Source organism: Molothrus aeneus, chromosome 1, assembly GCF_037042795.1.
Source record: "Molothrus aeneus isolate 106 chromosome 1, BPBGC_Maene_1.0, whole genome shotgun sequence".
In the NCBI taxonomy this organism is placed as follows: Eukaryota; Metazoa; Chordata; class Aves; order Passeriformes; family Icteridae; genus Molothrus; species Molothrus aeneus.
Window position 1 is genome coordinate 120,164,836 of NC_089646.1, and position 26,214 is coordinate 120,191,049.

The 26,214-nt window shown below is 39.1% G+C and overlaps 1 protein-coding gene across 1 annotated transcript in view; it reads right to left on the reverse strand.

The window, feature by feature from the left end:
- EYA1 (EYA transcriptional coactivator and phosphatase 1) overlaps nucleotides 1-26,214 on the reverse strand; it is a 146,218-nt gene that overhangs the window by 56,104 nt on the left and 63,900 nt on the right. Inside the window, exons 4-9 of the mRNA XM_066547130.1 lie at nucleotides 14,888-14,968; nucleotides 12,933-13,002; nucleotides 12,385-12,530; nucleotides 8,234-8,371; nucleotides 1,611-1,693; nucleotides 1,010-1,196 (exon numbers count right to left, since the gene is read on the reverse strand). Coding sequence (XP_066403227.1) covers nucleotides 1,010-1,196; nucleotides 1,611-1,693; nucleotides 8,234-8,371; nucleotides 12,385-12,530; nucleotides 12,933-13,002; nucleotides 14,888-14,968 — 705 coding nt within the window. The remainder of the gene's footprint in view (nucleotides 1-1,009; nucleotides 1,197-1,610; nucleotides 1,694-8,233; nucleotides 8,372-12,384; nucleotides 12,531-12,932; nucleotides 13,003-14,887; nucleotides 14,969-26,214) is intronic.

Consider the following 26,214-nt stretch of genomic DNA (forward strand, 5'->3'; position numbering starts at 1 on the left):
ATATAAATGCACACACCAGCTGTATTTTCTTCCCTACTTGCAGCAAATGTCTCAAAAAAAGACAACACTGCATAACATTTTCTTCCAGTGCACACTCATGCAGAAAAGCAACAGAGGCCTAGCAAATTATAGTAAAATTTAGCACTGCACATGGAAGATCAGTCCCATCAAGTGCTTCAAGAGAACTAAATCCAACCTCATCCCAAAAAAGCCAGAAACAAAACCACCTAATACCACTGCCAAATCATAACTGCTTCTTCCTGCTTTACTAAGAAACACATCTGCAACCTTGGAATTTCTGTCTGACAGACTTCATACCTCTGCCATCTACTAATGACTGACACACCTGATCTTTTAAAAAGATGGATTTTAACTTTTTTTTAATAATGAGAAAAGTATTTTTCACCCCTCCTTTCCAAAAACAGCTGGAGTAGCTTGGCATAAATGTCCAAAAAGTATCTCAACTAGTAAAGGACTGCCAAATTCCACCAAGAAAGGTAAAATGACTGGGAAAAAAGAATAAGCCACTGAAAATCTTTTCTTAAAATGGAAACACTTGTGCAATTTCAACTCTCCATTGCAAGCATTATTATGTCCTCTGAAATAAAGAACTCAAAAGCTCTCTTTCAAGTAGACAGTTGGGTTATGGTTTGAAGGTCTCTTGATTTCAGTTTTATTTAAGAAAAATCAAAGGGGTTTATCTTAATGAATACAGAGCTTAAAAGCACCAGATTCTTGTTAATAAAGACTTATCCATACCCTGCAATTTTTAACACACTTTACAAATAAATATAAACTACTTGCATTCCATATAAGCATTAAAACTCTTACTGGTCCTCTTTTTTCTTTACTCTATTTTCTGTTAAAATCTGTCCAAGATATGCCACAGGCTCAGGATTAAGAAATAATAATAAAAAAAAATCAACAACTACACAAAAAAAATCCAATTCAATCCCCTTTCAACTTACAAAAACGTGCCTCATAGGGACCATAAAATCCATGTAATTACCTGCTGCAGGATCTGTAACTGCTTGACTGGTGATGCCAGATGGTGGTTCTTGAAGCTGGTATGTTGCATTTGTGGAGGGTGTCGTAGGGCTGGTGTTGCTGTTCGTCATGTAATGTGAAGGGTATGGTGAGCTATTATAATACTGTGCATATTGGCCCTGGCCAAAACTGGGATAGGAGGGATATTCCTGCAAGACAAAAAAGCAACTGAGCAGCCCATCAAAGTTTTGCTACTTTTCAGTATAAATTCCAAAATATAACTACAAACACATGTCAGACTTTGAGCACGTATGCTTCCTGGACTTGGTGCTGTAGGACCTCAAACTGTGAGGCAGTAAAACAAAATCTAAATTACACATAATTTAGTATGTCTTCTCATACAAGCAGTTTATTAGACACACTGCTTAAGATGTGTGAATAAGAACATCAACCTCTGACAATTAGCTCTAAGATGACAGATTAAAGAAAAACATTTATAAACATTTTAGTTTAACTTGAAAGATGACAATATCTTTCAACAAACTATTTAAGAGCTACATTTTTTCAGCAGATGAGAATTCTAAGTTTGCCAAAGTTTGCTGAACTCCTATTTACAAATTTACCTGCTGTGAACTATTAAATCCAGTAGAATTTGTGAGTGAATTATTTCCTGCATATATTCCTGACGATGTTGTAAAACTGCTGCCTGAAATGAAAGGAAAAATTATGTGAATTACTAAAACAAAGTATTGGAAAATAACTTCTATCACACAATTATATCATAACATTATGGCATATTTGTAATATTTCCCATATGTTGACCGATTCAGCTCCATAACATGTTAATACTTAGAAAGTGATAATTCATCGTTCTTACACTCTGTGTTTCATTATTACAATAAAAAAATCCCCTTGAAATTTAGACTGGAATTTTGGACCCACCTCAGGTCTGATTGAAAATTCAGCTATTGCACCCCTCTGAATAACACCCAGCACTGTGGAAGTAATGAGGGTTTCTTTACTTCTTTTTTTATTTTTCTTTTTTTGTTGTTGTTGAACAATAAGGGCAAGCCTTGTCCCGAGAGACACCATCTCCTCTCATGCTCATGAAAACCTGATGGCTCTGTTTCTCCTGCCACCTTTGGGAACTGTGTCCTCTCCCCTTCCTGAGCCTCAGCCCCTCACAAGAGCAGCAAAAGCCATAACTCCCTGCTCCAAACAGCTCAATCCCACTGCAAAGCCATTAGGACTCACTAATCGATCAGAGACAGCCTTGGGCTGCAAACCTTCCCTCTTTTGACAGAGTGTACTGAGTATGACACAAGAGAAAAAAAAGTACCTCTCTGAAAAGGGAGCCCCAAGATGGAATTTAGCCCAGAGACTGAATTACTGCCTTCATCACCCTCCTCCAGCTTTCATGAGCCACCAAAAATAGACAGATGGGGCTCTAATACCCAACCTGAGAAGCTGTTCCACTAAAAGGGCAGCAACTCCCTTTCAGCTGTCTTGCCCTCGCTGGCTGTAACCCAGGAGTGACACAGCCACCAGCTGAGACATATGGATGCACAGGGTGAAGCTACATAAGCCACCACAAAGTCTGTAATGAGGCAACCTATTGAACTCATGCAGCAGGAGAGCACCAGTCAGTATAGGTTATTAAAGTGCACAGGTTGTTTACAGCCTCCCTCACCACCAAAATCTGCCTCAGTGCAAAGATATACAGAGACCTTGGGAGTTAAACTTGCAGGTGAGCAAAGGAGACAAGGAGGGATGAAAATCAACAGGGAGTCAGGCACACAGATGCACCAATCCTCTGATGTACCCGACACAACTCAATTAATAAACAAACCCAAAAAGAGGTTACTCATTGGGAGAAGCAACATTTCTTACAAATCCAGAGGACAGAATGCAGGCAGGGGTCCATAGTTATTACAAACCCTGAAGGACATTTGTCCGTCAAAATGCTATTTACTTTTCTTAAACAAAAAACACCAGACCAATAGGTATTGTAGCTATGAGAAGTCAGAAGGAAAAATATTTAAATGTTTTGACTGCAAAAGTTACTAAAACCACATACAAGTTAAGTTTCAAAGACATAGATGAGAAGTTCAACAGCAGTGGGAGTAAAGGATGAAGCTTAAACTTAATGTATGAAATAACTATAAACATTTATTTTCTATCTTCCACTAGTGCAAAATCTCTGATTGTTGATAGATGCTACTAATCCTGTGAACTAAAATCAGATTACTTCAGCAGAAGAGTTGACATCCAAGTTTAGCAGATAGTACAGATAAACAGTACTAATGAGAAAAACATGTTGTTTTAAATTTAATTTAAAATTGGAAAACAGATGTTATTTTTTTTATTGTGACAAACACAAAAGCCAAAATACATCTGAAAAATATTTTAAATTGCAATTTGAAATAATATTTTATTTCTAATAGTGCTCTGGCTGGAAAAATATAAATCACTGTGCCTCTTCTTATTTCTATAGGGTTTTTTGCAGATGCAGTAATACATTCAAGGCCAGGTTTTAAAGGCGCCCAGTTTGAGTCACTCTAAAAAGATATAAAAGGCCTCTCATAGTCATAAGTAGAAAAAACCCAGCCTTCATTTGAGGAATATATTGTCTTTCCTCAGAAAGTTTAGAAAATAATTTGCAAGAGCAAATGAGAAAAGTAATTACATGCCAGCCAGCATCTCTCCCTCTCAGACAAAGACACACACACACACTAACATGCAGATCTCTCTTTCATCTCATGGTCAGCACTGGCTTCTATGGAGGAGGGGTAAGGGTCTCCTAGACCGTAACAAACATGAAGCAGGTTTCTCAGAAGCAGCTCTGTGGGCCACCCAGAAATACAGGCCTGAAGTTGTTTTTAAAATACTCAGGATTTTGCAAATTGTTTTTTAAATATTCAGCCATAACATGGCATAGAGCCGCTATCCTGCCTTAGCCGAACAAACACAAAAATAAGAATCACTACAAAACATGCAATATTTACTGCCCTAAGTTGGCTGGCTACATAGCTTTAAATGTGATAAAAGCTGTAAATTGCAGGTCAAAGGTCTATTTTGCAAAGAGCTCTGACCCACATTAAAGCTGGGAATCCCAGTCAGCATCGGAAGGCGGCCGGACCCTGCTGGGAGTAGGGCGCGCTCCAGGTGCGGGGCGCGCCCTGTGCTGCCGCAGGCACGGGATAAGGTCCTCCCCCGTGTATTGGGACAGAAGCCCATTTGCCTTCCTAGCTCAGTCTCCTTGCCATGGGCTATGTCTATCATCAGGGTACAATGTATGTGGCAGAAGTTTAGTCCCATCTGGCCTCTTGGGAAAGCTTTACACGGCCAGATGGGCTATTTAAGCTCAAGGTTTCTTCCGTTTGCTTACAGTGTTTAAAAATCCTTGGCAAACTCCCTCTTGTTGTCCTAGTAACTGCTTAGCCATCCAGCACAATATTTTTATACTGTATAATAATAACCAAATACCTTAACGTTTACTTTTTTACGGTTGAATTCCCAAACCAATGGGATAGTTATGCTCTATCATCACAGCCTCGGTAACTAAAACAATGCTAGTGCTCATCGCAGGTCTAGCACCCTTCCAGTGGTAGGGTACTCGGTGGAGGGTACAAGCCATGCTTCTTATCACAATCAAAGGAGACCCAAATAAGACATTTGCAAATGGAGTTCTTTCCTTGCTGTTTCCCCCAGCCCTTCTCCACTCCATTTATCCTCACTGTGCAATCCTTATAAATCTGCCAATATAGGAACAAGGGCCCATTCCCACAGCCATTAGTCATGTAAGTGGTCTTTCAACATCTATGAAGCAACTTATATGAAAAACAGCTTAAGGAACACACTCGTTAAATAAAGTAAGGGGGAGGGGGGGGGAGAGGGGAGTGGGGAGATGGGTCACAGAACTGCCCGAGTCCTCTTTCACCCTCTCCCCTATGCACTCCCTTATTGAGATTATAAATTTGTGACAAACAAAAATCCAATTACCAGAATAAACTTAGCAAGCAGTCACAGGCAACAATTCTCCTTACAATTTTCATAAGTTGGCAGCCTCTCCCCCCACTATTGTTCGGTGACTAATGACGCTGTAATTTTAGCGGGGTCAGGAAAAGCACTGGGTTTAATTGGCTGCACTCGCACCAAGAGGCAGCGTCTCTGCATTGCAGGCAGACATCCATCCCAGGGAGAGGAACCAGAATTAACTCCAAAGCTTTGGAGCACGAGGTAGCCCCAGTCAGGGAACACGAGCAGGACAACTGCAAGGCCGCTAGGAAATCCCCTTTGCCGCAGGCAGGAATGCCAGCAGGGCCCCGAGCCGCTGTCATGTCATGCTCGGCTGCGGAGTAGGTTGTGGGATCCATTATCTCCATTTAGCAGCTCAGCAGCTGCACGCAGGAGATGAAGAACAGCTATCGCAGGCTATGACAAGGCTGGGGCTGCAGCCTGCCCATATACTGCTAGAGGGAAAAGGGAGAATAAACTCATTTTCCTCTCTGGAGGTTTCTGCACAAACAACTGAACAGCAGCAGCAGTAACCCCGTCTTCTGTCATGAGAATCAATTTTGTCCTTAAATAATAGTTGAAATTATGAATAGGTTCTCCTTCTGAAATTAAATCAGGAAAGAGAAACAAATGTTCCTGTTTACTTTCAACAGCTGTTCAATCAAAAGGAAGAATCAAGTCAATTTAGAGTTGTTTCAAATACACAAGTTTACTTAATGAAAATATTACAAAGACATATATTCTCACGAGTAGTACAGACATATATTGTCAAACATTTAACTGCAAGAAAGACCTGTTCAGAAATGTGATTCTTTTCTGCTTAGCAACTTACAACTCCTCCAGTCCTTTCATTTGAAATATTCCCCTTATTTCCAATCTTATGGTCTCTAAGGTTTCTGTAGAAGACCAGTCCTTCCCTCACCCACTCATTGTGCTGTTTATGAGCACAACAGAAAGGACATACACACCACAGGGATGCTCCAAGTCTGACCTGTGGCTCTTCTGCCCAAGCCAGACTGTCAGTGATCCATTGACTTCCACAGGTGGGCGGCTCTCAGCCCAAGCACAGCACAGCTAGAGCACAACCCAGAGTAAGACCCCCTCCCCCTAAGCCCTGCAGACAATCCCATCATTAAATCAATGGTTCTGATCCTTTTCCTATTAGAGCTTCCCAATTGGGTCATCTTTAACATATTTATTTTTGCTGAATATTTAAAAATCCTTGCCTCTCAAAGTATACAGACAAAATGCTTTCCAAGATGTTACTGTTCCATCTCTTGACAACTGTCATCCTTTGCTGAACTTGAAAATTCTGCTCTTATACAAACTTTGCATATAGCAAAGAAAAAAAAAACAATACCCTTTATGGCAGACTCTATGCAGTCTATTGACAAAAAGTCCAAGCTTTGAACTACTAATGCCAGCATTCACATTACTTACAGCTTTCACTTAAATTTTCTAAGCACTCTCTACATTATCCTTTGCTACTCCCTCTTCCTCCCTCTGTTGAATGAGTTTCCCATAGACATCTGCAAAACTATTTCCCTATCCTCCCTAAAATCCCTTTTTATTGACATCCCTCTGCTTGAGATCTTTCAAAAAACACCTTTAGAGCTGTTAGGTAACCAGTATGGGGTGCCAACTGTTTATTATACATAAACAGTGTCAGCTTTATTGTTTCATTAGGCTCTTCTAGTCTGTGTGTTTAATTTTAGCCTCCAACTTCTATGGACTATATTTTTATTTGCCTGTAGAAGTTAACACAACAGGATCCCAGTATATGACTGCACTACTGCAATAGAAATTATAGTCAGCCCAGACATGATTTTTCAATCACACTATTTCCTAGCAACTGTGAATTATCAGTTCCTTAAAAGCTGAAATGTTGTTTCAGAAGTTCATTTTAGCTGCTGCTGGCAAGTATTTTGAGCTTTCTCCTACAGAGAGGTAGGATTTTTGGAGGGGGGAAGGTGGGTGTGGAGGTAGGTGTGGAAGTGTGTTTGTTTGAGTTCTTTTGTGCAGCTGCCTGCAGAAAGCAAAACCAGTAACCTGGTTTGGTTATATTTACTCTGATGAGGAGAAGATCATCACTATTCAACATGTAGATGAAAATCCATGTGCTACTCTGGTCCTGTCCCTCTTGCTTGTCAGAGCACACTATAAATCAGCAATATTTGAGATGTCAGAGGGTCACTTCTGCCCTATGGAACTACTCAACACGCAGTTCAAAAGAAGATTTAAAAAAATGCAACAAAACCCATCTCTCTTGTGTCTGAGCAAAGTACAGGACCAATATATCCTTAAAGCTGTGGAACAAAACAAAATTGTATTCACTTAGTGTCTGAAAGCACTTCTGCCTCAAGACATTTCATGGAGTGTTTACTTGGTGGCACACAGTTTAGACTGAGCTTAATAATATACAAAGGTGCTAAAATTATAAAAAAAGTGGTCCATTTTTGTGATTGATGACTTATTTCAACAATTCCAAAATTACAACACACCTGATATCTACTGCCAAATTCAGGGGTGAAAAGGCCTGCAGCAGACATCCCAAAATAACTACTTCTGGTAAACAAAGATTTTTTAAAATATCTGTTAAGCCTGAACAATCCAGAGCCAGGCACAACCAGTGACTTCTCAATACAGAAGAGGGAAAAGGAATTGGGAGAACAAGGTGGAAAGACATTAAGTAAACTAAACAGGCAAGTACAGCTACAAAATATAATTGATAATAATAGCCTGCACATACAAAGACTTACAGCTTTTAAATAGACTTCAAAGAAACAGACTTCAATCATTACTTAGCTACCTCCACAGCTGCAGTAGGTATTTTTATCTTCTTCTCCCTCCTTGAACACGCTCAGGTGTCAAATTATATTTGGCACTTCCTAAATTCATAATCCTGTCACGTTTTACAGGACTAGCTATGTCTCATTCACTATTTGCTAAACTATTGCTATTCAGAGATACCTTTTTTTACTGTAACAACACTAGAATATTTCACTGTTTAAAATTTAATGAAGCAAGGGGTCTTCTAAGCTGCTGAGAGCTGGCCTGTTGCTCTCTCAGCAAAGGCAATCATCATTTCATCAACAACTGCAATAAAATCAGAGCTAAGAGCTCAAGCAAACATCCATTTTTATTCTAGGAATATAACAAAATAAGGAGGAGAAAACCCCACCATAGCATTAGCTATATCTAATTAATGGTAACATCTGTTTATACAGACCTTGCATCTGGTAGCTATAGGGAGCCTGTCCAGGTTGAGGTGTGCTAAAGCTGGCACCGTAGCTGAGAAATCCTGTTTGTCCAGGTGACTGTGACTGTGCCAATCCACCTTCTGTCTTGATGCCTGCCCACAATGCACCTAAATCAGTTAGTGACAGCAAATCTATTTGTTCATATTCAAACAGGGATGGAAAATAAAATCACTTAATTAACAGCCATTTTAACATATACCTACTATTGCCTGAGAGAACAAATATTGAGAGCATGCACAAATTAATAAGGTAATGGCAGTCTAAGAGCACACTGAAAACTGAAGTTCACCAGGGAAAGGTTAAATTCAAAACTGTGTTTCCAATAACTGCAAAAGAAATTTATACATGAACAGGAAGTTGCATTATTCCTTTTTTCCTTTCCTGCCAGAGGCAAACTTTTCCATATATTCATGACATTACACAGAGGTAGATTAGCAACTTTATATGAATTTAATGAAGCATAGCATAGCCAAGCTCTCCTGCCATTTACCCATTAATGACATAAATGAAAATTACATTGTATATTATTCCTACATGAAAATCACACAGCTCCAAGAATGTTTTTTTTAAGAATTAGAAGTGGATAAAGAAAACTAGCAGTATTAAGTGCAATGATGATTTTTCAAAGGTAATTAAACATTAATTCAGTTCTTTAACAAATAAGCACCTAAGAGACAGGAACTATTCCTGAAGCAATCTCCTGAACTGGGAAAAACATAGCAAAGCCATTAATCTGCACTGGTGTAGAAATCCATTACACACCACATTACTCTCTCACTTCTTCTAAATTTAGTTATAAAATAATCCAAAGTCTGATCAGTGAACGACTTGCTGCCTAGTTTCAGTGATTCTTCCCTCAATTTGTAAGGCAATGAGCAAGCAAATATCAGCAGGCAAAATACTGAGGAAATGCACACAATTCAGCCTCTGTCTTAGTTTTAATTATAAGGTTGTCCCAACATGAACTAACATTTAAAAATAATTATAGCCAAAGTAATGGAAAAATGATACAATATTCTTAGGTTTCACTGTGGCATTCAGTGATAACTCCTTGTTCAGAAACCAACAATATTTGAACTGGATTTACTAAGTGTGAATTAGTAACATTCATTTGAAAATTACTGTTAATCTAAGTTCATTTCCTGGTTGGATTTTTCTATAGACAATATTCAACAATGTTTCAAGGTAGGAGTGGGCTCAGAAATTAATGTGTTGGCAAAACTTCAATACCTCCCTGTATACAAATGGCAGCATATTTTCTACCATCTAAGTAATTATTTTTCAACTGTTGTGATTAATTCACCTCAATTCCTTCTGCCAGACCTTCTAACTGCTGAGCTAAACCTGTTTGCTTGTTTTTCCCTGATGCTTACTTGATTCTTCTGTTTCATGTTACAATTAAGCAGTTCGAATGACGAATCTCGACGCCTCAGTTCCAAGGGGAAACTCCTGCTGTGGATGGTTTGGTATCAACAATCCCTATTTGTTGTCTGTTTAAGGACTTCTGAAATGCTGATTAAATATGGCTTAGAGAAAGTTTAACTAAATCAAGCATTAAATTTCTAGCAGCCTGATCCAACTCTCCATCTCAGACAGAGCAGGAGATGATCAAAAGCAGCAGTAGGAGGATGCCACTTGAGTGAAGACAACTTGGCACTGACATGCGCTTTTGCACCTCCATGCTATGAAGAGCCTTTCATCTCCTGGGACTTATACTTGCTCTCATCCCCAAAGCCTTCACTCATCAAACCTTGATGCTCCCTTCTCCCAAGTCTAATGTACTCAAGGAAGTGGGAAGGGACAGTGACACAAGAGGACTGCCAGGATCTGGAAGGTAAAGAAGTTGGTAAGCAAAGCCTTTGCTAGATGCTGGTGCTGGAGCAGGCAGGAGGAAAGAGCTTCAGGAAATTCTCCAGCCTCCTCAGGGGCTTTGCAGATGAAGCAGAGCCAGGAGCCCCAGGGCAGCAGCTGTCAATGGCATTCCCCTCCACCCCCCTTCCTGCCTGCATGGCTGCATGGCTGTGGAGGTGGGGAACTGGAAAAATGAAGAGGCTAGAGGTACAGTTGAGCACCTTCCCAAACTCTACTCTAGAGAGAAAACCTGAGGCAGGCTGATACAGAAAATCACAAATACTCTTTCTTCCAGTAGACCCAGAGTAAAGAAACAAAAAGAAAGAGGCTTCAACTCAGTTTTTTCTTTCACATAGGCATAAGTCTTCTCCCTTTATACTGCTGTAAGATTTCTGCCTGGATGAAAGAAAGGCAAGACAGAGGGTACATGGGGTCTAAACTGGTAGAATCAAAGGGTAGAATTTTGGTTCTAAGCAAGGCTTCAGCTCTTGCTTATTGCAAATGAGTGTCCTAATGCTCCCCAATTTCATTTGGGAGCACAGATTATATGGCATGCCTTAAATAAGCAAAAATATATGTTAAGTCCTAAAACTTTTTAATAGTTATTTGCTTTTAAATATTACTCCTATAAAGGAGCACCTTAGCACCAGCCACAAGTCACAAGTCTGAAAAGAACAAAGCACATAAAAATTCTATTGGCTCAGGAGCTGAGGATTTCAGTGGTCAAAAGTAAGCTCTGCAATGTAAAACATTGCAAATTTATCTGAAGTCCTAGGCATGGGGGATGGACTAGGCAAAAAACCAAACCAAAACAAAAGAGCAGGCAAGCATGTTAACCCCCACAAGCAGTTGCCAAGTAAAGCAACTCTCAATTACAGCTCCGACGACAGTGAGACAGCTAAACTCAAGTAGTGAAATCAAGGCCTGGCTGAAGTCAGTGGGAATTTTAGAGTTGACTTCAGTGAAGTCAGGATTTAATCCAGAGGAACCAAGCAAAAAACAAAAAAGTCACTGTTTGGGCTGCCCAAACCTAGCAGTCAGCCAAGTATGAACACGAGGTGTCCACAGGAGAAACAGGTCAACAAAGGAAGGGTGGGGGAAAGGGTTGTTTGTTATCATCCCCCCTGATCCAGATGGAATTAGCAGACAAGCTCTCATCAGCAACAGGAGCTCTTTTGTGTGTGTGTGTCTGTGTGTGTCTGTGTGTCCAAGACTCCCCATCTCACAGTGTAAGTTTAAAATATGTTCATTCAAACTGAAGCTGAAACATCCAATTTATACTGAACCTATTTTAAAGTAAGGGGGAAAATAATGTATTTCTTTTGCCTAGTGTTCACCATAATCTGCCATAGGATACACTTGAGATCCAGTGGATTTTCAATTTGCAGACCTCAAGATGAAAGATTCACCAGTTTTGCACTTAAAACTTTTAATACTTTTAAAGTGAACAGCTTATATGGAGAGTTCTGTCCTTTTGGTATAAAACTTATATTATCTGAACATATTTTTACAAAATATACTGCTCAAAGCATGTGGATTGTATATTTTTAATATATTCCCCCAGAGGAGTATAAGACCTATTTTCTAATAATGCATCCTTGCTGCTGCACTGCTATGTTGTCTGCCAGCAGACAGTCTGGCAGGAAAATGGTCTCACCCATGGCAGCTTGTTTTTAAATTAAATTTTTTGGGAAATATTTGCTACTTAGTACTATCTCCTTCATCAGGCAGACAGAGCTTTAGTGGCAATTTACTTCAATTTTCACCTCCAGGGAGTTTTAAAACATTGGAAAATGAGATTTTTTTTGATGGAGGCATTTTTGAATCGTTTTTTTTTTTGCCTGCTGAAAATCAGCACAGCCTCGTAGATTCATCTGGATTCTAGTAATCTGTACCAGATGAAATTCAGACTTTTACATCCTCATGCACTACTGGGGAGCAGAGCCCTGAGCAAGTCACCAGGGGCTGGGTCTGTGTCATGGAAACCCTGAGATCTCTTTTCCCATTTCACTGCTGTATTTTTGATGTCACCAACAGAAAGCTAATCATGGACCTCTCCTGACCCCAAAATGGGGTTTATTTTCTTGAGTACCTTTTTAGCTCTTTAATACATAAATTAAACATCACTCATTCCAAGGTGAGAAAACTAACAGTCTTCCACAAGAAATGCTCTAGTGCTGTCCCACTAAGCACTAACCTAAGGGTCACACAGGCTTGATCTAAAGAACATTTACCTGAGGAATAAAAGAGCACGGCCGGGATTTCTTACCATAGGAAGGGATTCCATAGGGCTGGCCGGGCTGGGGGTAGGTGGCATAGGCTGTAGCTTGCTGCATTCCCGCTGGGAACTGTGTCTGCCCATAGGCAGCCATCGTTTGTGAGGACGGGGTGGGGAGAATGTGTGGGTAGGGTCTGCTATTGATTACAAGGGACAGAAAATAGGACAGACACTGCATTAGACAGACATGCACGTGCTTATTTTTAGCCTTATTATAATCCTGCTGCTTCATTAACACATAATCATAGGCTGTGCTAGACAATGGAAACTTTAAGAGACAAAATAAGAAAGAAATAATAAGAATAATATAATAATAAAGAAACAATAAGAAATCAATAATAAAAGAATAAGTGAAATACGAACTTTACAAATATTTTTCAAATACATTCTTAGCATTTAAAAAAAATCCCTAGAAGCTGCTGCAGTTTAAATTATGGCTTAACAGATGGACTCAATTATTATTTTAAATGAGGTTAAAATCTCACTATTCCAGTTATTATTATTACTACTACTATTATTATTTTAAAAAGATATCATACTTGGAAGGGTAAATCTGTGGTGGGGAGAACTGGTGTGTTTGTCTTGGGCTGAAACCACTGCTTCCAATTGCTGCACCAAGGAGAAAAGAAAGCATACAGAAGTGTAAATACACACACCAAAGATAAATATTATTTTTCCTAATAGAATTTCAGAGTATTAACAAGATTTTAATTAAATTCAAATATCATTGATACCTTAGATAGAAAATAATATTTTATGAGGAACTATACAGGAATGCTTAACATTAAAATCTTGATTGCAAATCTCAAATACTAAATTGCCCCTTTTGTACAATTCCTGAGCCATAGTTTATTCTTTGGTTGCACACAGGCAACATTTTCAATGCAAACAACCTATTTCCTAATGGAAACATTTCCCTTCATATTTTCAAAGGATTGTTGATATCTCAAGTGCAACATTTTATTAACTTTTAGAATTTTTAAGACCTACATTTTATGAAGGAGCTTTATGCGTGCCTCGATTGAAAACACATGGCCTGCTTCAGAGTACGCGCCTCTTTTTTTAAAAAAAAAAAAATCCCTAATGCAGACTATGTATTACCTTATTACACTTCTATTTTCTTCCACCTTATCTGCTGTCTAAAATGCTTTCAGCCCTTTAAATCAGTATTGCAGAAGGATGTCCAGGGTGCAGATGCAGTTAGTGAAACAGGTAAGTGGAGAAGGCCGCACCGTGAGCCGCTCCCTGCGCAGCCCCAGCGGACGCGGAGCCTTCCCCCAGCACTGCTCGCTTCTGTCAGCATCTCTGGGTGCTGCTCAGAGTGTGGCAGCTCTGCTGGCCTCCTCTGCTCAGGATGATATTTTTGGGGGCCTTTCCTTCTCTGGTTACTGTCTGGGTGTCACTTCTCCTCTAGGTCCCAAGGTGGGCCTGGGAGCCTTTGCCAGGAAAGGGTCAGCAGCAGTTTATGAGACTACTGTAAGATCAGACAGCCCGAGAAACAACAGGCCTTATTGCTAAGTGCTTGGAAATAAACAAGGCACACAGAATTACCCCTCACCAGCTACCCCCTTCCTGGCCAGCTACAGGGAAAATCCATCATCTTTACACTCTGGGGGGGAAGCAGGGAGTCTCTTTCTTTGCCTTCTACATCCGATAATTTTTCTTTTCTGTGGCCTGTGAGGCTGCAGGCATGCCAAGTGTTACACTCCAACCTTTACTCAGATCACCACAGATGTATGTAGCTACAATTAGGTACATACTGTATTTTCTTCTTTCAGAGAATTAAAGTACCTTAGAAGCCTTTCTTTGGGCTTTAAGGCTTGATGCTTTCAAATTCATCAGCCTTTACAGAAAATTGAGGCTGTGACAAGACCAGGAAAGGGCTGGCTACCAGGAGTCTGACTGATTGTGAGATGTCAAATTTTGCCACTACTGAAATGTAATCCCACAATATAATATTAGATCCTTTTCTGGTTTGATTTGCACCATAAAACCAATGTGCTAGAAATACCACAGTTAGTCCACAGGTGTGCAAAACTGAGCAAACATCTTAGATTGTTCCCACAGTGTATCTTGTATGCCAGAAGCTAAGATGCATTTGCCTTCCTCTAAGAAAAGAAGCCTGACAAAAGAATAAATACTTTGGTAATAATAAATTACAATAAATGAGGAAGACCTACCCCTCAATTAGAATAATAATCACAGAGGTATGTATGTTTACTCACAGAAAACAAAAAATAACTCCTCTGGGCCAGAAAACTCCCTAGTGAGACTCCCACCAAAGACAATAAGCCTGGTATCAATCAGCCTGATAACTGTAATGCTCCTTACTTGGGGAAAACTCCTGTTGACTTAGACTAAAATGTACAGAAATTGGTAAAAGATGTAAAGTACAAAAGGCTTTTTAAGAGAGGTGCACAGATTTAGATCACATGGGATAAGAAAATAATAAATGAAAAAAATGCTGAGCTTAAAACTTTGGTTTATTCCTTACCTGATCCTGAGAAATTGTCTAAAGACCCGTCTGTGGTAGTAGTAGTAGTGATCTCACTGCTGTTCATTGGTTCTGTTTTAACTACAGAAATATAAACAGAAGATATTCTATATGCTCCTAATATTCTTGCAGGTGCATGCACACACACTCACCACAAACACAAACTCAATAAAGCAGAAATCTGCCAAAAAAGTTCTAAATCATGGCTATCAATATTTTGCATTTTATGTATTTGTGTATACAAACAGTGCAAAATACTGGCAGCTATGATTCATTTACACATAAATATAGGATGGTCAAGAGGGTTATTCCTGTCCCCAAGGAATAAAAGCCACTGTAACAAACCAGAAGTCCCCATGCAATCTCTGCACCTGTCCTGATTCCTCTTAATCCTACAGACCCAACAATAAGATCCACATTTAGATCAGGTCACACAGCAGGCTTGAAAGACAGCAAATTGAATAAGACAAAAGAGGAAATAATTTTAAAATTATTTTCGCTGAGGGCTGTTCAAATCTTGCTTCCAATTAAATAATTTTTCAGAGAAAAATTAAGGATTTGTGATGAAGTAAAACACTTTTCTTGTGGTGGATTTCTCCTCTCAAAATGAAAACCAACTTTATACTCAACAACCCTGAATACAAAAAGAGGACACAGTCCTCACCAAATACTTCAAAGAATGCTTTTACATTTTATCCCTCTGCACCCACAACATAACACGACTGTCTGAGAGTTAAAAAGAAATAGACCAAGTGACTATTGCCTGGCTCATGCTGATTCATAATCAATAATCAATTTTAATGACTTTTAATAAAACCTCAAGTAAATTAGCAATTTCCCTTTCTGTCAGTCCAGTGCAAAGTCTGTAATGCTAAGATCAGGACAGTATCCTGATCCAAAGAGCAAGGATGGGGCTGACTTGGCATGGATGCAAAATAGGCACCAATACAGTTTGTCTATACATGTGTGTTCAGGAATTACAACCATCCCTAGCAGAAACCTTGGGTACCAAGTTTGAAAAGGGTGAGGCAGAGGGATGTTCCTCTTCTCACAGAAGACCTTTCCTTTCATTGCCAGTCCATGTTCTTATTTTTGCATGTTTTATTTCCTTCACCAAGCCTACTCCATGGGATTTGTAAGAAATCTCTCAAGATTTTAATAATCGTCCAGTATTTTCTTTTGACTCTCATGCAGGATTTCTGCCTGCTAACTTGGGAGTTCAATGCTTAGCTGCACACAAAACTCTGTTGTGTCTGCATTAACAAGCAATGCAGTCCATTTAGGAAAGTTTCATGAAGTGAAATGGTTGGGGCAGAGGGCCCAGTGTCCAGAGGCTGGGCATTTTTGAGAGCATTTATTCAGCTTGAGAACATTAGCTGCACTTCTGCAAAGCAGCTTTTTTGAAACAAGTAAAGTCCAAGAGACTCCCTAAGGGGAATTACTGTGGTAAGAAAAGGTGGCCACAAGGTTCACTCCAAAAGTGCGCTCATGATTTGAACCATAACTCTATTACAAAGGTATTTCCTAAAAACACAGCATGTAAGTTATTCACTATCCATTTAATGATTAAATACTGAAAGTCTAACACACAGATACAATGAAATATTTATTGCGAGTGTCTATCACAAGTAATTTTTCAGAAACACTTTTACAGCATGTTCTACAGTTTGTCAACCTAGATATGAAAAATTATAGGATCTACATCATCTTCTGCCTTTTCTTAAAAGTTTATCACAGCTACATTTTAAAGTCAGATTCACACTTCTCTCATAGACTACTCCAAGTTTCCCCAGAATCTACAAGTCTTCTGAGCCTAATTTCCATAATGCAATTGTACTTTGGGAATAACAATGAAAGATGCTTTCCTCTATAGCTGGTATCTGTGGTGGAGGAAAACAGAGGAAGATAAGACAGATCCACCTAACCTGGAGTAAAGGGTGGAAATTTTCAATATGTGCTTTCTCCAAACTCTTCTCCATTGCAGAAACAACATTCCATATTCTTCATTTTTTGGATCACTCCAAATTAGTAGTCCGAGGACTATGCTGAACTGCCTCACACAGTATAGAAACGTATACTGTCAGTTCTAGATAAAAAGCAGTTACCTCCTTCCTTCTGAAAAGGACTTGGGATTTCTGGAGGGTGAGAAGTTAGGTGAGAGCTGGAAATGTCCATTTCCAGCCCAGAAAGCCCAACTGCATCCTAGGCTGCATCAAAACAGCGTGGCCATCAGGGCAAGGGAGGGGATTCTGCCCCCTGCTCTGCTCTCTGAGACACTACTGGGAATGCTGCATCCAGGAAGGACATTGACCTGTTGGAGCAAGTCCAGAGGAAGGACACCAAGATGATCGGAGGTGTGGAGCACCTCCCCTGCAAGCAAAGGCTAGGACATTTGGGACTGTTGAGCCTAGAAAAGGTTTTGGGGTGATCTAATTGTGGCCTTCCAGTACATGAAGGGAGCCCACAAGAAGAATGGAGAAGGACCTTTTACAAGAACACATAGTGTCAGAAAAAGGGAGAATAGATCCAAAGGGAAAGATAGGTTTACACTAGATACCAGAAAGAAATTCTTTATTCGAGGGTGGTGAAGCACAGGAACAGGTTGCTCAAAGGAGCTGTGGCTGCCCCATTACTTGAAATGTTCAAGGACAGGTTGGATGAGCCTCTGAGCACCTATCTGGATCCTTGTTTAAGATACCATTTTCAGAAAAACATTGTCAAGATGTAATTTCTGTTTCTATGACTAATGAGCAATACTTCTGTTCAACACAGTTTAAAACTCAATGCTGTTTACTACACATACTACTTTTAAAGATACAGGAAAAATATGAAATACAATGCAGTGCCATCTTCATGGGAAGGAATTCTAGTTGCTGACTGAGGTGCTCACCAATTTTTCCTAAAAAGTTTATGTTTCCTCTCTTGGCTGTTCCATCTCCTGAATATTAAAAAAAAAAAAAAAAAAAAAAACAGGATAGAAGAAAAGATGTTCCCATTACTCCTGGATCCCTGGATCTGGATACCCATTACTTGGGTGATGAAAAACATGCCCTAGAATGCTGTCTTTAGAAACAACCACAACCTTAATGAACCTTTATGGCAAAGATAGTTGGGAATTTAATAAAGATGAATAGGTACTGAAAAACTCTCCATTCTCCAAGTACTTTAAAATGCCTGAAAATTGCTGCATAATTCCTTCTATCAGCCTAAGCACATTTAAGAGGATGAAATCTTCCTATACAAAGAAATAAACTGAGAAGAATAGCCATGGGTTTACCTGTTGGAAATATTTACATGTACTCTTACTGCAAACTCTTGTTTGTCCAAGGCAAAACCCAACTGCCATGGAGAATCTTTCACCCCAGAATCACAGGGAAAGAGAACTGCAAAGGGATTGCCTAAGAATACAGGCCTCACAGTCTATCCCAGCAGCACATGAGTCATCCATGTCTATGATGAGAGACATATGGAGCTGTCCAAGGAAGCCAGGCTTTGGCTGGGCACAGATCTGGCCCTGCCACATGCTGCTTATGGGTGCTCTGGAGTTCAGCTCTTCACATTTTCCATGACAATTAACATTTCTGCAACATGTCCTAAGCTTTCACAAGATGACACTGGGACATGAGTGGGAATATTGCCACATCTAGACAACACACATTGCAAGCTTGCCAGGACCAGCCAACACCATGCTCAGTTGTGGTAGAAACTGTGGAAAGTGACACAGGAAAAGTTCCCCTTCCTGCTGCTCCTTTATCAAAACTGACCTTTACAGAGATGCAGAATCATCAGACTTGAATTCTAGAGACAGACCCTGATTTAGCAATGTACTACTAAGTTTTAGTGCCACCCAAATCACTCATGTATGAGATTATCAATAAGAAGTCCAAGAAGCAGACTAATGTCTTCTTAACCTGCTGCAAAAAGTCAGTGTTTATTTACAACCAGTGATTTAGATTTGCTTTATATATGGAGGAGCTAAAGAAATTATGTCAACAAAGAGATTTTTCCCCCTTATTTTTTGCTTCTAGTAATTTGTGAGATTCTAAAAATACTTAAAAAGAAACTGTGTAAGAAAACACATGGAACACTAGAAAAAAATAGGAGTAGCAGATAATAGCATAAATGCTAGCTTGAAGAAAAAAAAAATCAGAGATATCACAACTGCTGATCTAATGTTATATAGATTGTTAAGATTTTTCTTCTAAAAGAACTCAGGGACTGAAAGTGCAATGTGCCCTGTTTTGTCAGCTGTATAGCAAAAGGTGGTTAAAAAATGACTTACATGGCAGTTTCTGAACTCTATTGAGAGAGAGAACTCCAGACCAGAACCCACAAGTTCATGTGGTTCATTGGCCAAGTAACAACTTTCTGAGTTCACAGCTTGTCATGCAGTTCCTGGTATATATATCAGTAAAGACTGTTATGAGAATGAGATGCTGGCTATTTTAAATATGGATTCTGAGACCTAATATTTGGCTACTCACAGAAGTTGTAGGAATACCTCATAAAGATTTGCACCTTCAAGCATGCAAAAAGTAAGGTTTTAAAATATCTTTTAAAAATTGCTTTTATTACATTAAATACATATAAGTCTTGCTCCTCTGAACTCATTTTTGTTAACAGCAATGCCATATACATTAAATCAGAATAGAAATATTGCAAACATGCCTGACATTAAATAGGTTTTGATTTTGCAGTTTCAAGATTGAATTAACACTACGATGTTATATTCTTTGTATTTTACAAAAAAGTGGGCAAAATTAAATTATTTGTGGCTGACAGCTCTCAGTGTTCATGGGCTACAAGAGACTCAACAAAGTGTGGTAGTTAGTTTGTTTATAGACATACATAAAACCACAATCTCTTGCCCTATTTTGGCTGGCATCTTCAAATAATATTAGTAACTAAACACCATGTAAATCTTGATTAAGTACTTCATGTATAATCAATTGCTATTCACACACTGTTTTGTTTGACATCATCCTGTTTCTATACTCACTATAGAAGCCCAAATTTCACCTAGAAGCATAAAGATGATTTTTACTGACAACAGGACAAGAATTCTACCTTGAACCTCTAAGCTGATTATATTTTCCATTATTTTATTCAAACAGCCCTTTGTTTGTAGTGAAGAATCTTGCAATTATAAAAAGGTTACAGGTTACTCAATTATACTAATTCCTATCCAGGATATTATTGTCTCTTTCTATCACAGATTATCAAATCATCAGCTTCTGACCATGAAGCCTGATAAACTTACTTGTTACTGCTTCTCAAAGAAGAGAACTCTTCCTGAATCTTATTGCTGGAAACTACCAGGAGGTAATTTCCAGCCTAAATTTTTGTATGGTTTTCAAAAAAGTCCCTGCTCAAAGCAGCACATTCTAGTTCAAGCCCAGACTGTTCCCTGCTTTCCCCTCCTCTGATGTGAGAGGCTTCAAAACTTCCCCAATATTTGGGCTGTGGTTTTACCACATACACCCCCAAGACTCTCATCTTCCTCTTATGCATTTAAGGTGAAAGAGCTTTAACATCCTTGTACCTCTTCATCTAGCAGTAAAAACCTTAAATTTACAAAGAAATGGTGTCACTGCTACAGTGCAAAATCAGAAACAAAATCAGAAAGAAAATTCAAAAACATCTGGATAGAGACAAAGGTGGACAGTATTTGTAGCTGCTAAGCAAGATTCAGTTTGGATTTTTATCTGAAAGTACAGTCATGGGTTGAAATTCACTGCAGCTGGGAGATGAGAGTATCTGAGTCAAACTAAGGTTCTTATCCCTTCACACTCACATGTCCAGTTATACCAAATGTTTGTATCTCTCCCCTGCAAATGAAGGCAGCATATATCCAAAACCAATCCTTCCAGAAGTGTCATGGACTATTCTCTTTTCTTTTTTTTTAATTTTCCTCTTTTCAGTTGGGAATCTGACAATGCACATGTTTAACATTTTGCAGTGCTCCCAAACAGTATTCATATTCTTTAACCAAAGCCAGACAAAATGACCACAAAACATCACAGGCCCAGTCGTTAAGGGCAAAGAAGGTTGTCTTCACTACCTTCTGGGAACATGGAGGTTTTCATGTGAACAAGAGAGCAGCATGGAGAAGTCAAGCCTGCTCTGCCATTTAGGTGTACAAGACACAAGACTATCTCATGAAGATAGAAGCACAATGACAAAGCAGGTGGGACTTTTCATAAATGGGAAATAATATGGTCTACATTTGGCCAGTGTCTGAACTCCAGGACTGACAGACTTAAAGCCAAATTCCCCTGGACAAAGAGAGAGAGTTCTAGCTTCTGTTCCCCTCCAGCTAGCACTAGCAGCAGCAAATTCCCTAGCTTGTTTCATCAAACCTGGTGACACAGGTACTTCACTCACTGACCAGGGGTGAAATGACATGGCTAACCCCAAAGTGTAACCAAGTTTCATCCTTTTTTATCTACCTGGGACAAGCAAAATCCATCAGAAGATTATAAGGTGCAAATGCAAATGCTACATCATTAAGCCACAAGTCTGAAGTTGCTAAGGCTCTTCAAATACTACCCTATTAAGGTGTGATCTTTGACTAAGATGTTCTACTTCTGTTCTTTCTGCAGGTGCACAGTGACAGCTGGGGCTGGATTTCCTTCTCATCTGTATTACTGGCCAGGCATATGACAAATGACATTTCATTTGACATTTTTGTATGGAATCACACAACTGTACACACATGTGCATAACAGGCTGGTCCCACTGGAAAGACACCACCCCTAGAATGATGTGCTGTGGCTGGTTTTGAGAAAAGAAGAGGATATCCTCACAGGCCCTTGAAACCCCACAGCCTGCAAACAACCACTGGGCACATGGAGTTCTGGGGCCCTTGGGCACACTCAGAGGATGCTCTCACACCCACACTTCATTCACTGTCTGAAACAGCATGTGTTGTGAACATCTATCTGAGAAGCTTTCAAAAATAAATGACATTAAATTAATAGTGCTTCTAAGATTTTATTTTTTTTTTAAAGTAATTTGTCATTTGCAGTATTTTGTTTACTTCAAATACCTGTTGGAACCAGTATTGCTATTAATTTATCACTTTAAGGAGGTCCTTTCTTTCAGGAAAGCTAATGGAGGAAACTGAAATAGAGACTCTTTCAAAAATGGATGGACATACATATAGAAAAGACAGTAAGTAAATTAACACTTGTTAGCCAGTCTCCTCCCCAAGACCTTGCAACAGGAGTTGCTTGACTGAGTAAGCAGAGAAGTGAACAAGTCATTTCACTGGCCAAGTACCTATGAAAGAGGAATAATAGAGCATTATGCTACATGTGCTCAGGACAGAAAGACTCTTGGTGAAGCAGGAGAATAAAAGGTAAGACAGAGTCTGGAAGGAAGCCAGTGTAATACAGCAAGGAAAAAAAGGTGAAGAGCAGGGAGGAAAGGCTAGTTCAAGTCAGCCCCTTGCCTTCACATAAATCAGCTGTATCTGATTTTTATCCTCCAGAAGTGACATCAGGTGGAAGGCTCCTACTAGCCTCTACAGACCCCCCAGCTTTCTATTGGGAGCCCAGGTCCCCTGCAGTTTTTGCCTCTGGCCAAACAAGGGTCCTCTTGCACTCTTCTGGGATGAGTAAAGAAGTCAGCATCCAGAGCTCTTGATGCTAACACCCTACTAAAAGGCAACTATTACATCTACCTTTAGTCCTTAGTATGCTATTATTTCAGGATGTCTAAATAGGGAGGTATCAATTACAAGTTTCATACCATCAAGCTCCTTAGTGCAAACACAAGTATAGAAATTTCAGCATACATAATTAGCAGGACCTCCAGAAATGAGTAATTAAAAGGTACAACCAGAATCACCAAATGAAGCATTATTTTGCCTGATTACCATCGCCTACCACAACTTTGCATCCCAAAGCACACAAAAAAATAAAAATTGTATAAAAATAAGAATAAATTAAAAATTATTCACTGCCAATGTGAATTGCTTAATTGTAATACTGAAAGACTATTTTGAGTGTTACAAAGTATTGCTAGAATTTCAAGAAATATAATTTATAGAAATATAATTTACTTAGAGAAATCTACATCAGATGCCACAACAGCAACCAGCTCTATCCTCTCTATAGATTTTGACATCTTACTCCCCCATTACTTTAGGAAATACTGAAAACAATTTTTTCTCCATTCTGTAATACTGCAACTTGACAGCAAACATACCACACAGTGCTGCCTTTTGAAACCCTGAAGATGGATTTATGTTCACCAGACTTAAAACAACCTTTTTAATGGCCACAAATCAGATAGTCTCGTAGTGGAGAGCTTTGACTGCCTTTGTGTCAGATCTCATTCTCAAGTTGCAGCAGGTACTTAAAGAGTGAGAATCATTTTTTTCCAAAGGATTTTTGATGTCCAACTCCCTTTGAAGCCTCCCTTCCTATGTATCTTTGAAAATCTGATCTTCAATTTGTTATCCATTTTCCTTTCCCACTTGATATGACAATGCCTTCCTTCCTTCCTTCTTGAACACTCAAATAAAAGGGCAGTAGCAGGTGTGTACTGCTTAAATGAATGAAGAGAAGTTGCTCAGAAAATAACAGCTCCTTCTCCCAGTCCTCATCTATTCTTTCCCATTTCAGTTGCATAAAACATCATCGTGATGGGCCACAGGCTTCTGTTTCTCACACTATGCCATCCATCAGATTTGATTTACATTCTTAAGATAAAAGTAAAGATCACCGTAGGCAGAAACTGGATGCAGTTGTCTGCCATGGAAAACAGATTTCCTACTCCTTTCAAGTTTACTGATTACTCACGGCCTTTCCCCTCTAAAGGGTATCCACCAAAGTGGGCACTGTGTTGGAATAGCCACCAGCTGTCTGATAAAACTTAATGAATGGCAATTTTATGAGCTTCTGTTGTTATTGTTCCTTTAACTCCTTCAGTATCAACCCACCATGGCAATTCACCGGCAAAGGAAGATTAGAGATAAGGCAAAACTACGACGATTTTGATCCTTACTCCAATAATTTGTTTTAAGAGATTTTCTTAGGCAAGTTATACAAGGCCATAATTTTTATGGTGTCCAGTGCCTGCTCTTTTCTACAATAAGAGGGTATGTTGTGGAAATATACTTAAAGAGAACAGGAAAACCTCAAATACTGTAGTATTTATATAGTCAGCATCACCTTGGTATACTAGGCCTGATTTTTCTGAGTGCCTTTAGCCAGACATTTTAGTCCTCTGCATTTGATCCTGGGAAACTTCTGTCTGGTCAAGGTCTATAATTTCCTTGTTACTTCCCCATCAGTGAAGACCATGCTGCCTGGCCAAGAGAAGAATTTTGGTCTCTCAAAGTGAATTTAAGCACACAAAGAGTTATTATATATAAGCTGCATGTAGAGATTAAATTCAGACTCAATCACACAACTAAATCCCCATTCAGTGCTTTGAAAACTTACAGCTAAGTGTGAAGCTAAAAATATTAGCTAACAAAGTGAGCTATCTTCCAACCACATCCTCTTCCAGAAAAACATCAATAGAAGACAAGTCTGAAAATGTGCCTTAGAGGAATTAATGAACATTTGTTTGAAATGCAGCCATTTCACTTTGGGACAGGTTTTTTTTTTCCTTCTTCTTTCTTCTTCCCCTCCCCTCATCTAGTGAACATATCCTGTGCTTCAGGGTATGGAAACCTGTCAAAATCACACCCATAGTCAAATCAAATTTAACATATCTTTACAAGATATTTATAACATGCAAATACCTAGAGGCCCTTCTTCTCAGTCACATGAAGATCTCAAATGCTAGGGAAGGAGGGCTCTTTCACATAAGTGAGAATCTGTGCATGGTAGAAGCTGATTTCACACATTATATTTGACATGTGAAGATTCAGCAACCCACATCTCCACTCCATGTGCAACAATCAAGCAAACCACACTGCAGCATCTAGAAAGAATTGTTTGGTGAGCCTTTGCAACCACATGCTTACAATCAGCCACTTCTGGCTCAGCAGGATTCTGCTTCAAGAATCCCAGAAAAAATAATTTTATTTCAACCCTCATAAAAAAAATAGGAAACTTTTGCTTCATTCACTCCACTCCTTCTTAAGTCTTTTAAGCAGCTCAAGGAGCCTAACAAAACATTTTCTCAAGATAAAACAGATAAGCAGTAAAAATTCCACCTTCAGATTCTTAGGGATCTGCTTCACTTACAAATTTTGTCTCTTGGCACACATTTCATTCAGAAATAAATTATTCTACTAGTTTCTTTGAAAAACTTTTCCTTCTTTGTCACTTAAGAGCAATCAGAGACAGGAATTTTCAAATTAGAGAGCTCAGAGCAGAACCGCCAAGCACAAGCTGTCTCTCAGGACACTTTTGGAACAACATCCAAAATCGCATGCTGAGTGCCCACGCCTGCAGCACCCAAACCTGCAGGGCTCTGTGTGCTAGGGCTGAGCAGCCAGTCTGCAGTGCTGAGGAGGGTCATGTCACCTGAGGGAAAAGGGCAAACAAAAGAAAACCATTTGGCTTCATCTCAGGAGGTAAACATCTATTGCAAGTTAGAGCTTTCTGGGTAGAATTCACTCCAAATTCTTTTAAACTGGAAAGTTCTAGTGTCAGACAAATAAGTTACCATGGTTTAATTGACTTCCTTCAATAAACTCTGATACCTACCTAGAAGTTGAGATATTATTTCCAAAATTATTTTCTCCCTGAGGTCAGTGCATTAACAGATACAACATATACCTAATTTCCTGACAAAGTAATATTAAGCATTTCTCAGAGTGGATGCACACGGCACTACATGTCGAACAAAAAGTCAAGTCAGATGATGAGCATCTTTCAATGTTTCAAGGAACACCCCCTATTTTTTTTTTTTTTTTTGCTACAAAAGAACCTTCAAGTTATATAGAAGGTAGAAAAACTCATGAAGTTTACAACAAAGGCTTCTGTGAGCTAAAGGAATTTTAATTTGAAAGGGCAATTTTATCCTGTACCAAAAGTGGTGTATACCTGGTAATATGATATAAAAATATAATAACATACTTGTATATTTTAAAGGAAGAAGATTAATTTATGGACATAAAATATTTTCCTGCTTAAACTCCATGAGCACAGTAAGTACTTTATTTATCCTTTAAAAAGGGTTTGGGTTTTTTTATGGCTTAATATTTGATTGAAGCAATACTTTTACAGCAATAGCAAAAAGCAAATTACACACAAGTCTGGCACAAGTCCCTGTTAATCTGATAACCCATAAACTGTCCCCACTACCAAGGACTCCAATTACAATGAATAACAAAGATATGTGGGGAATTGAGGGGGGGAACA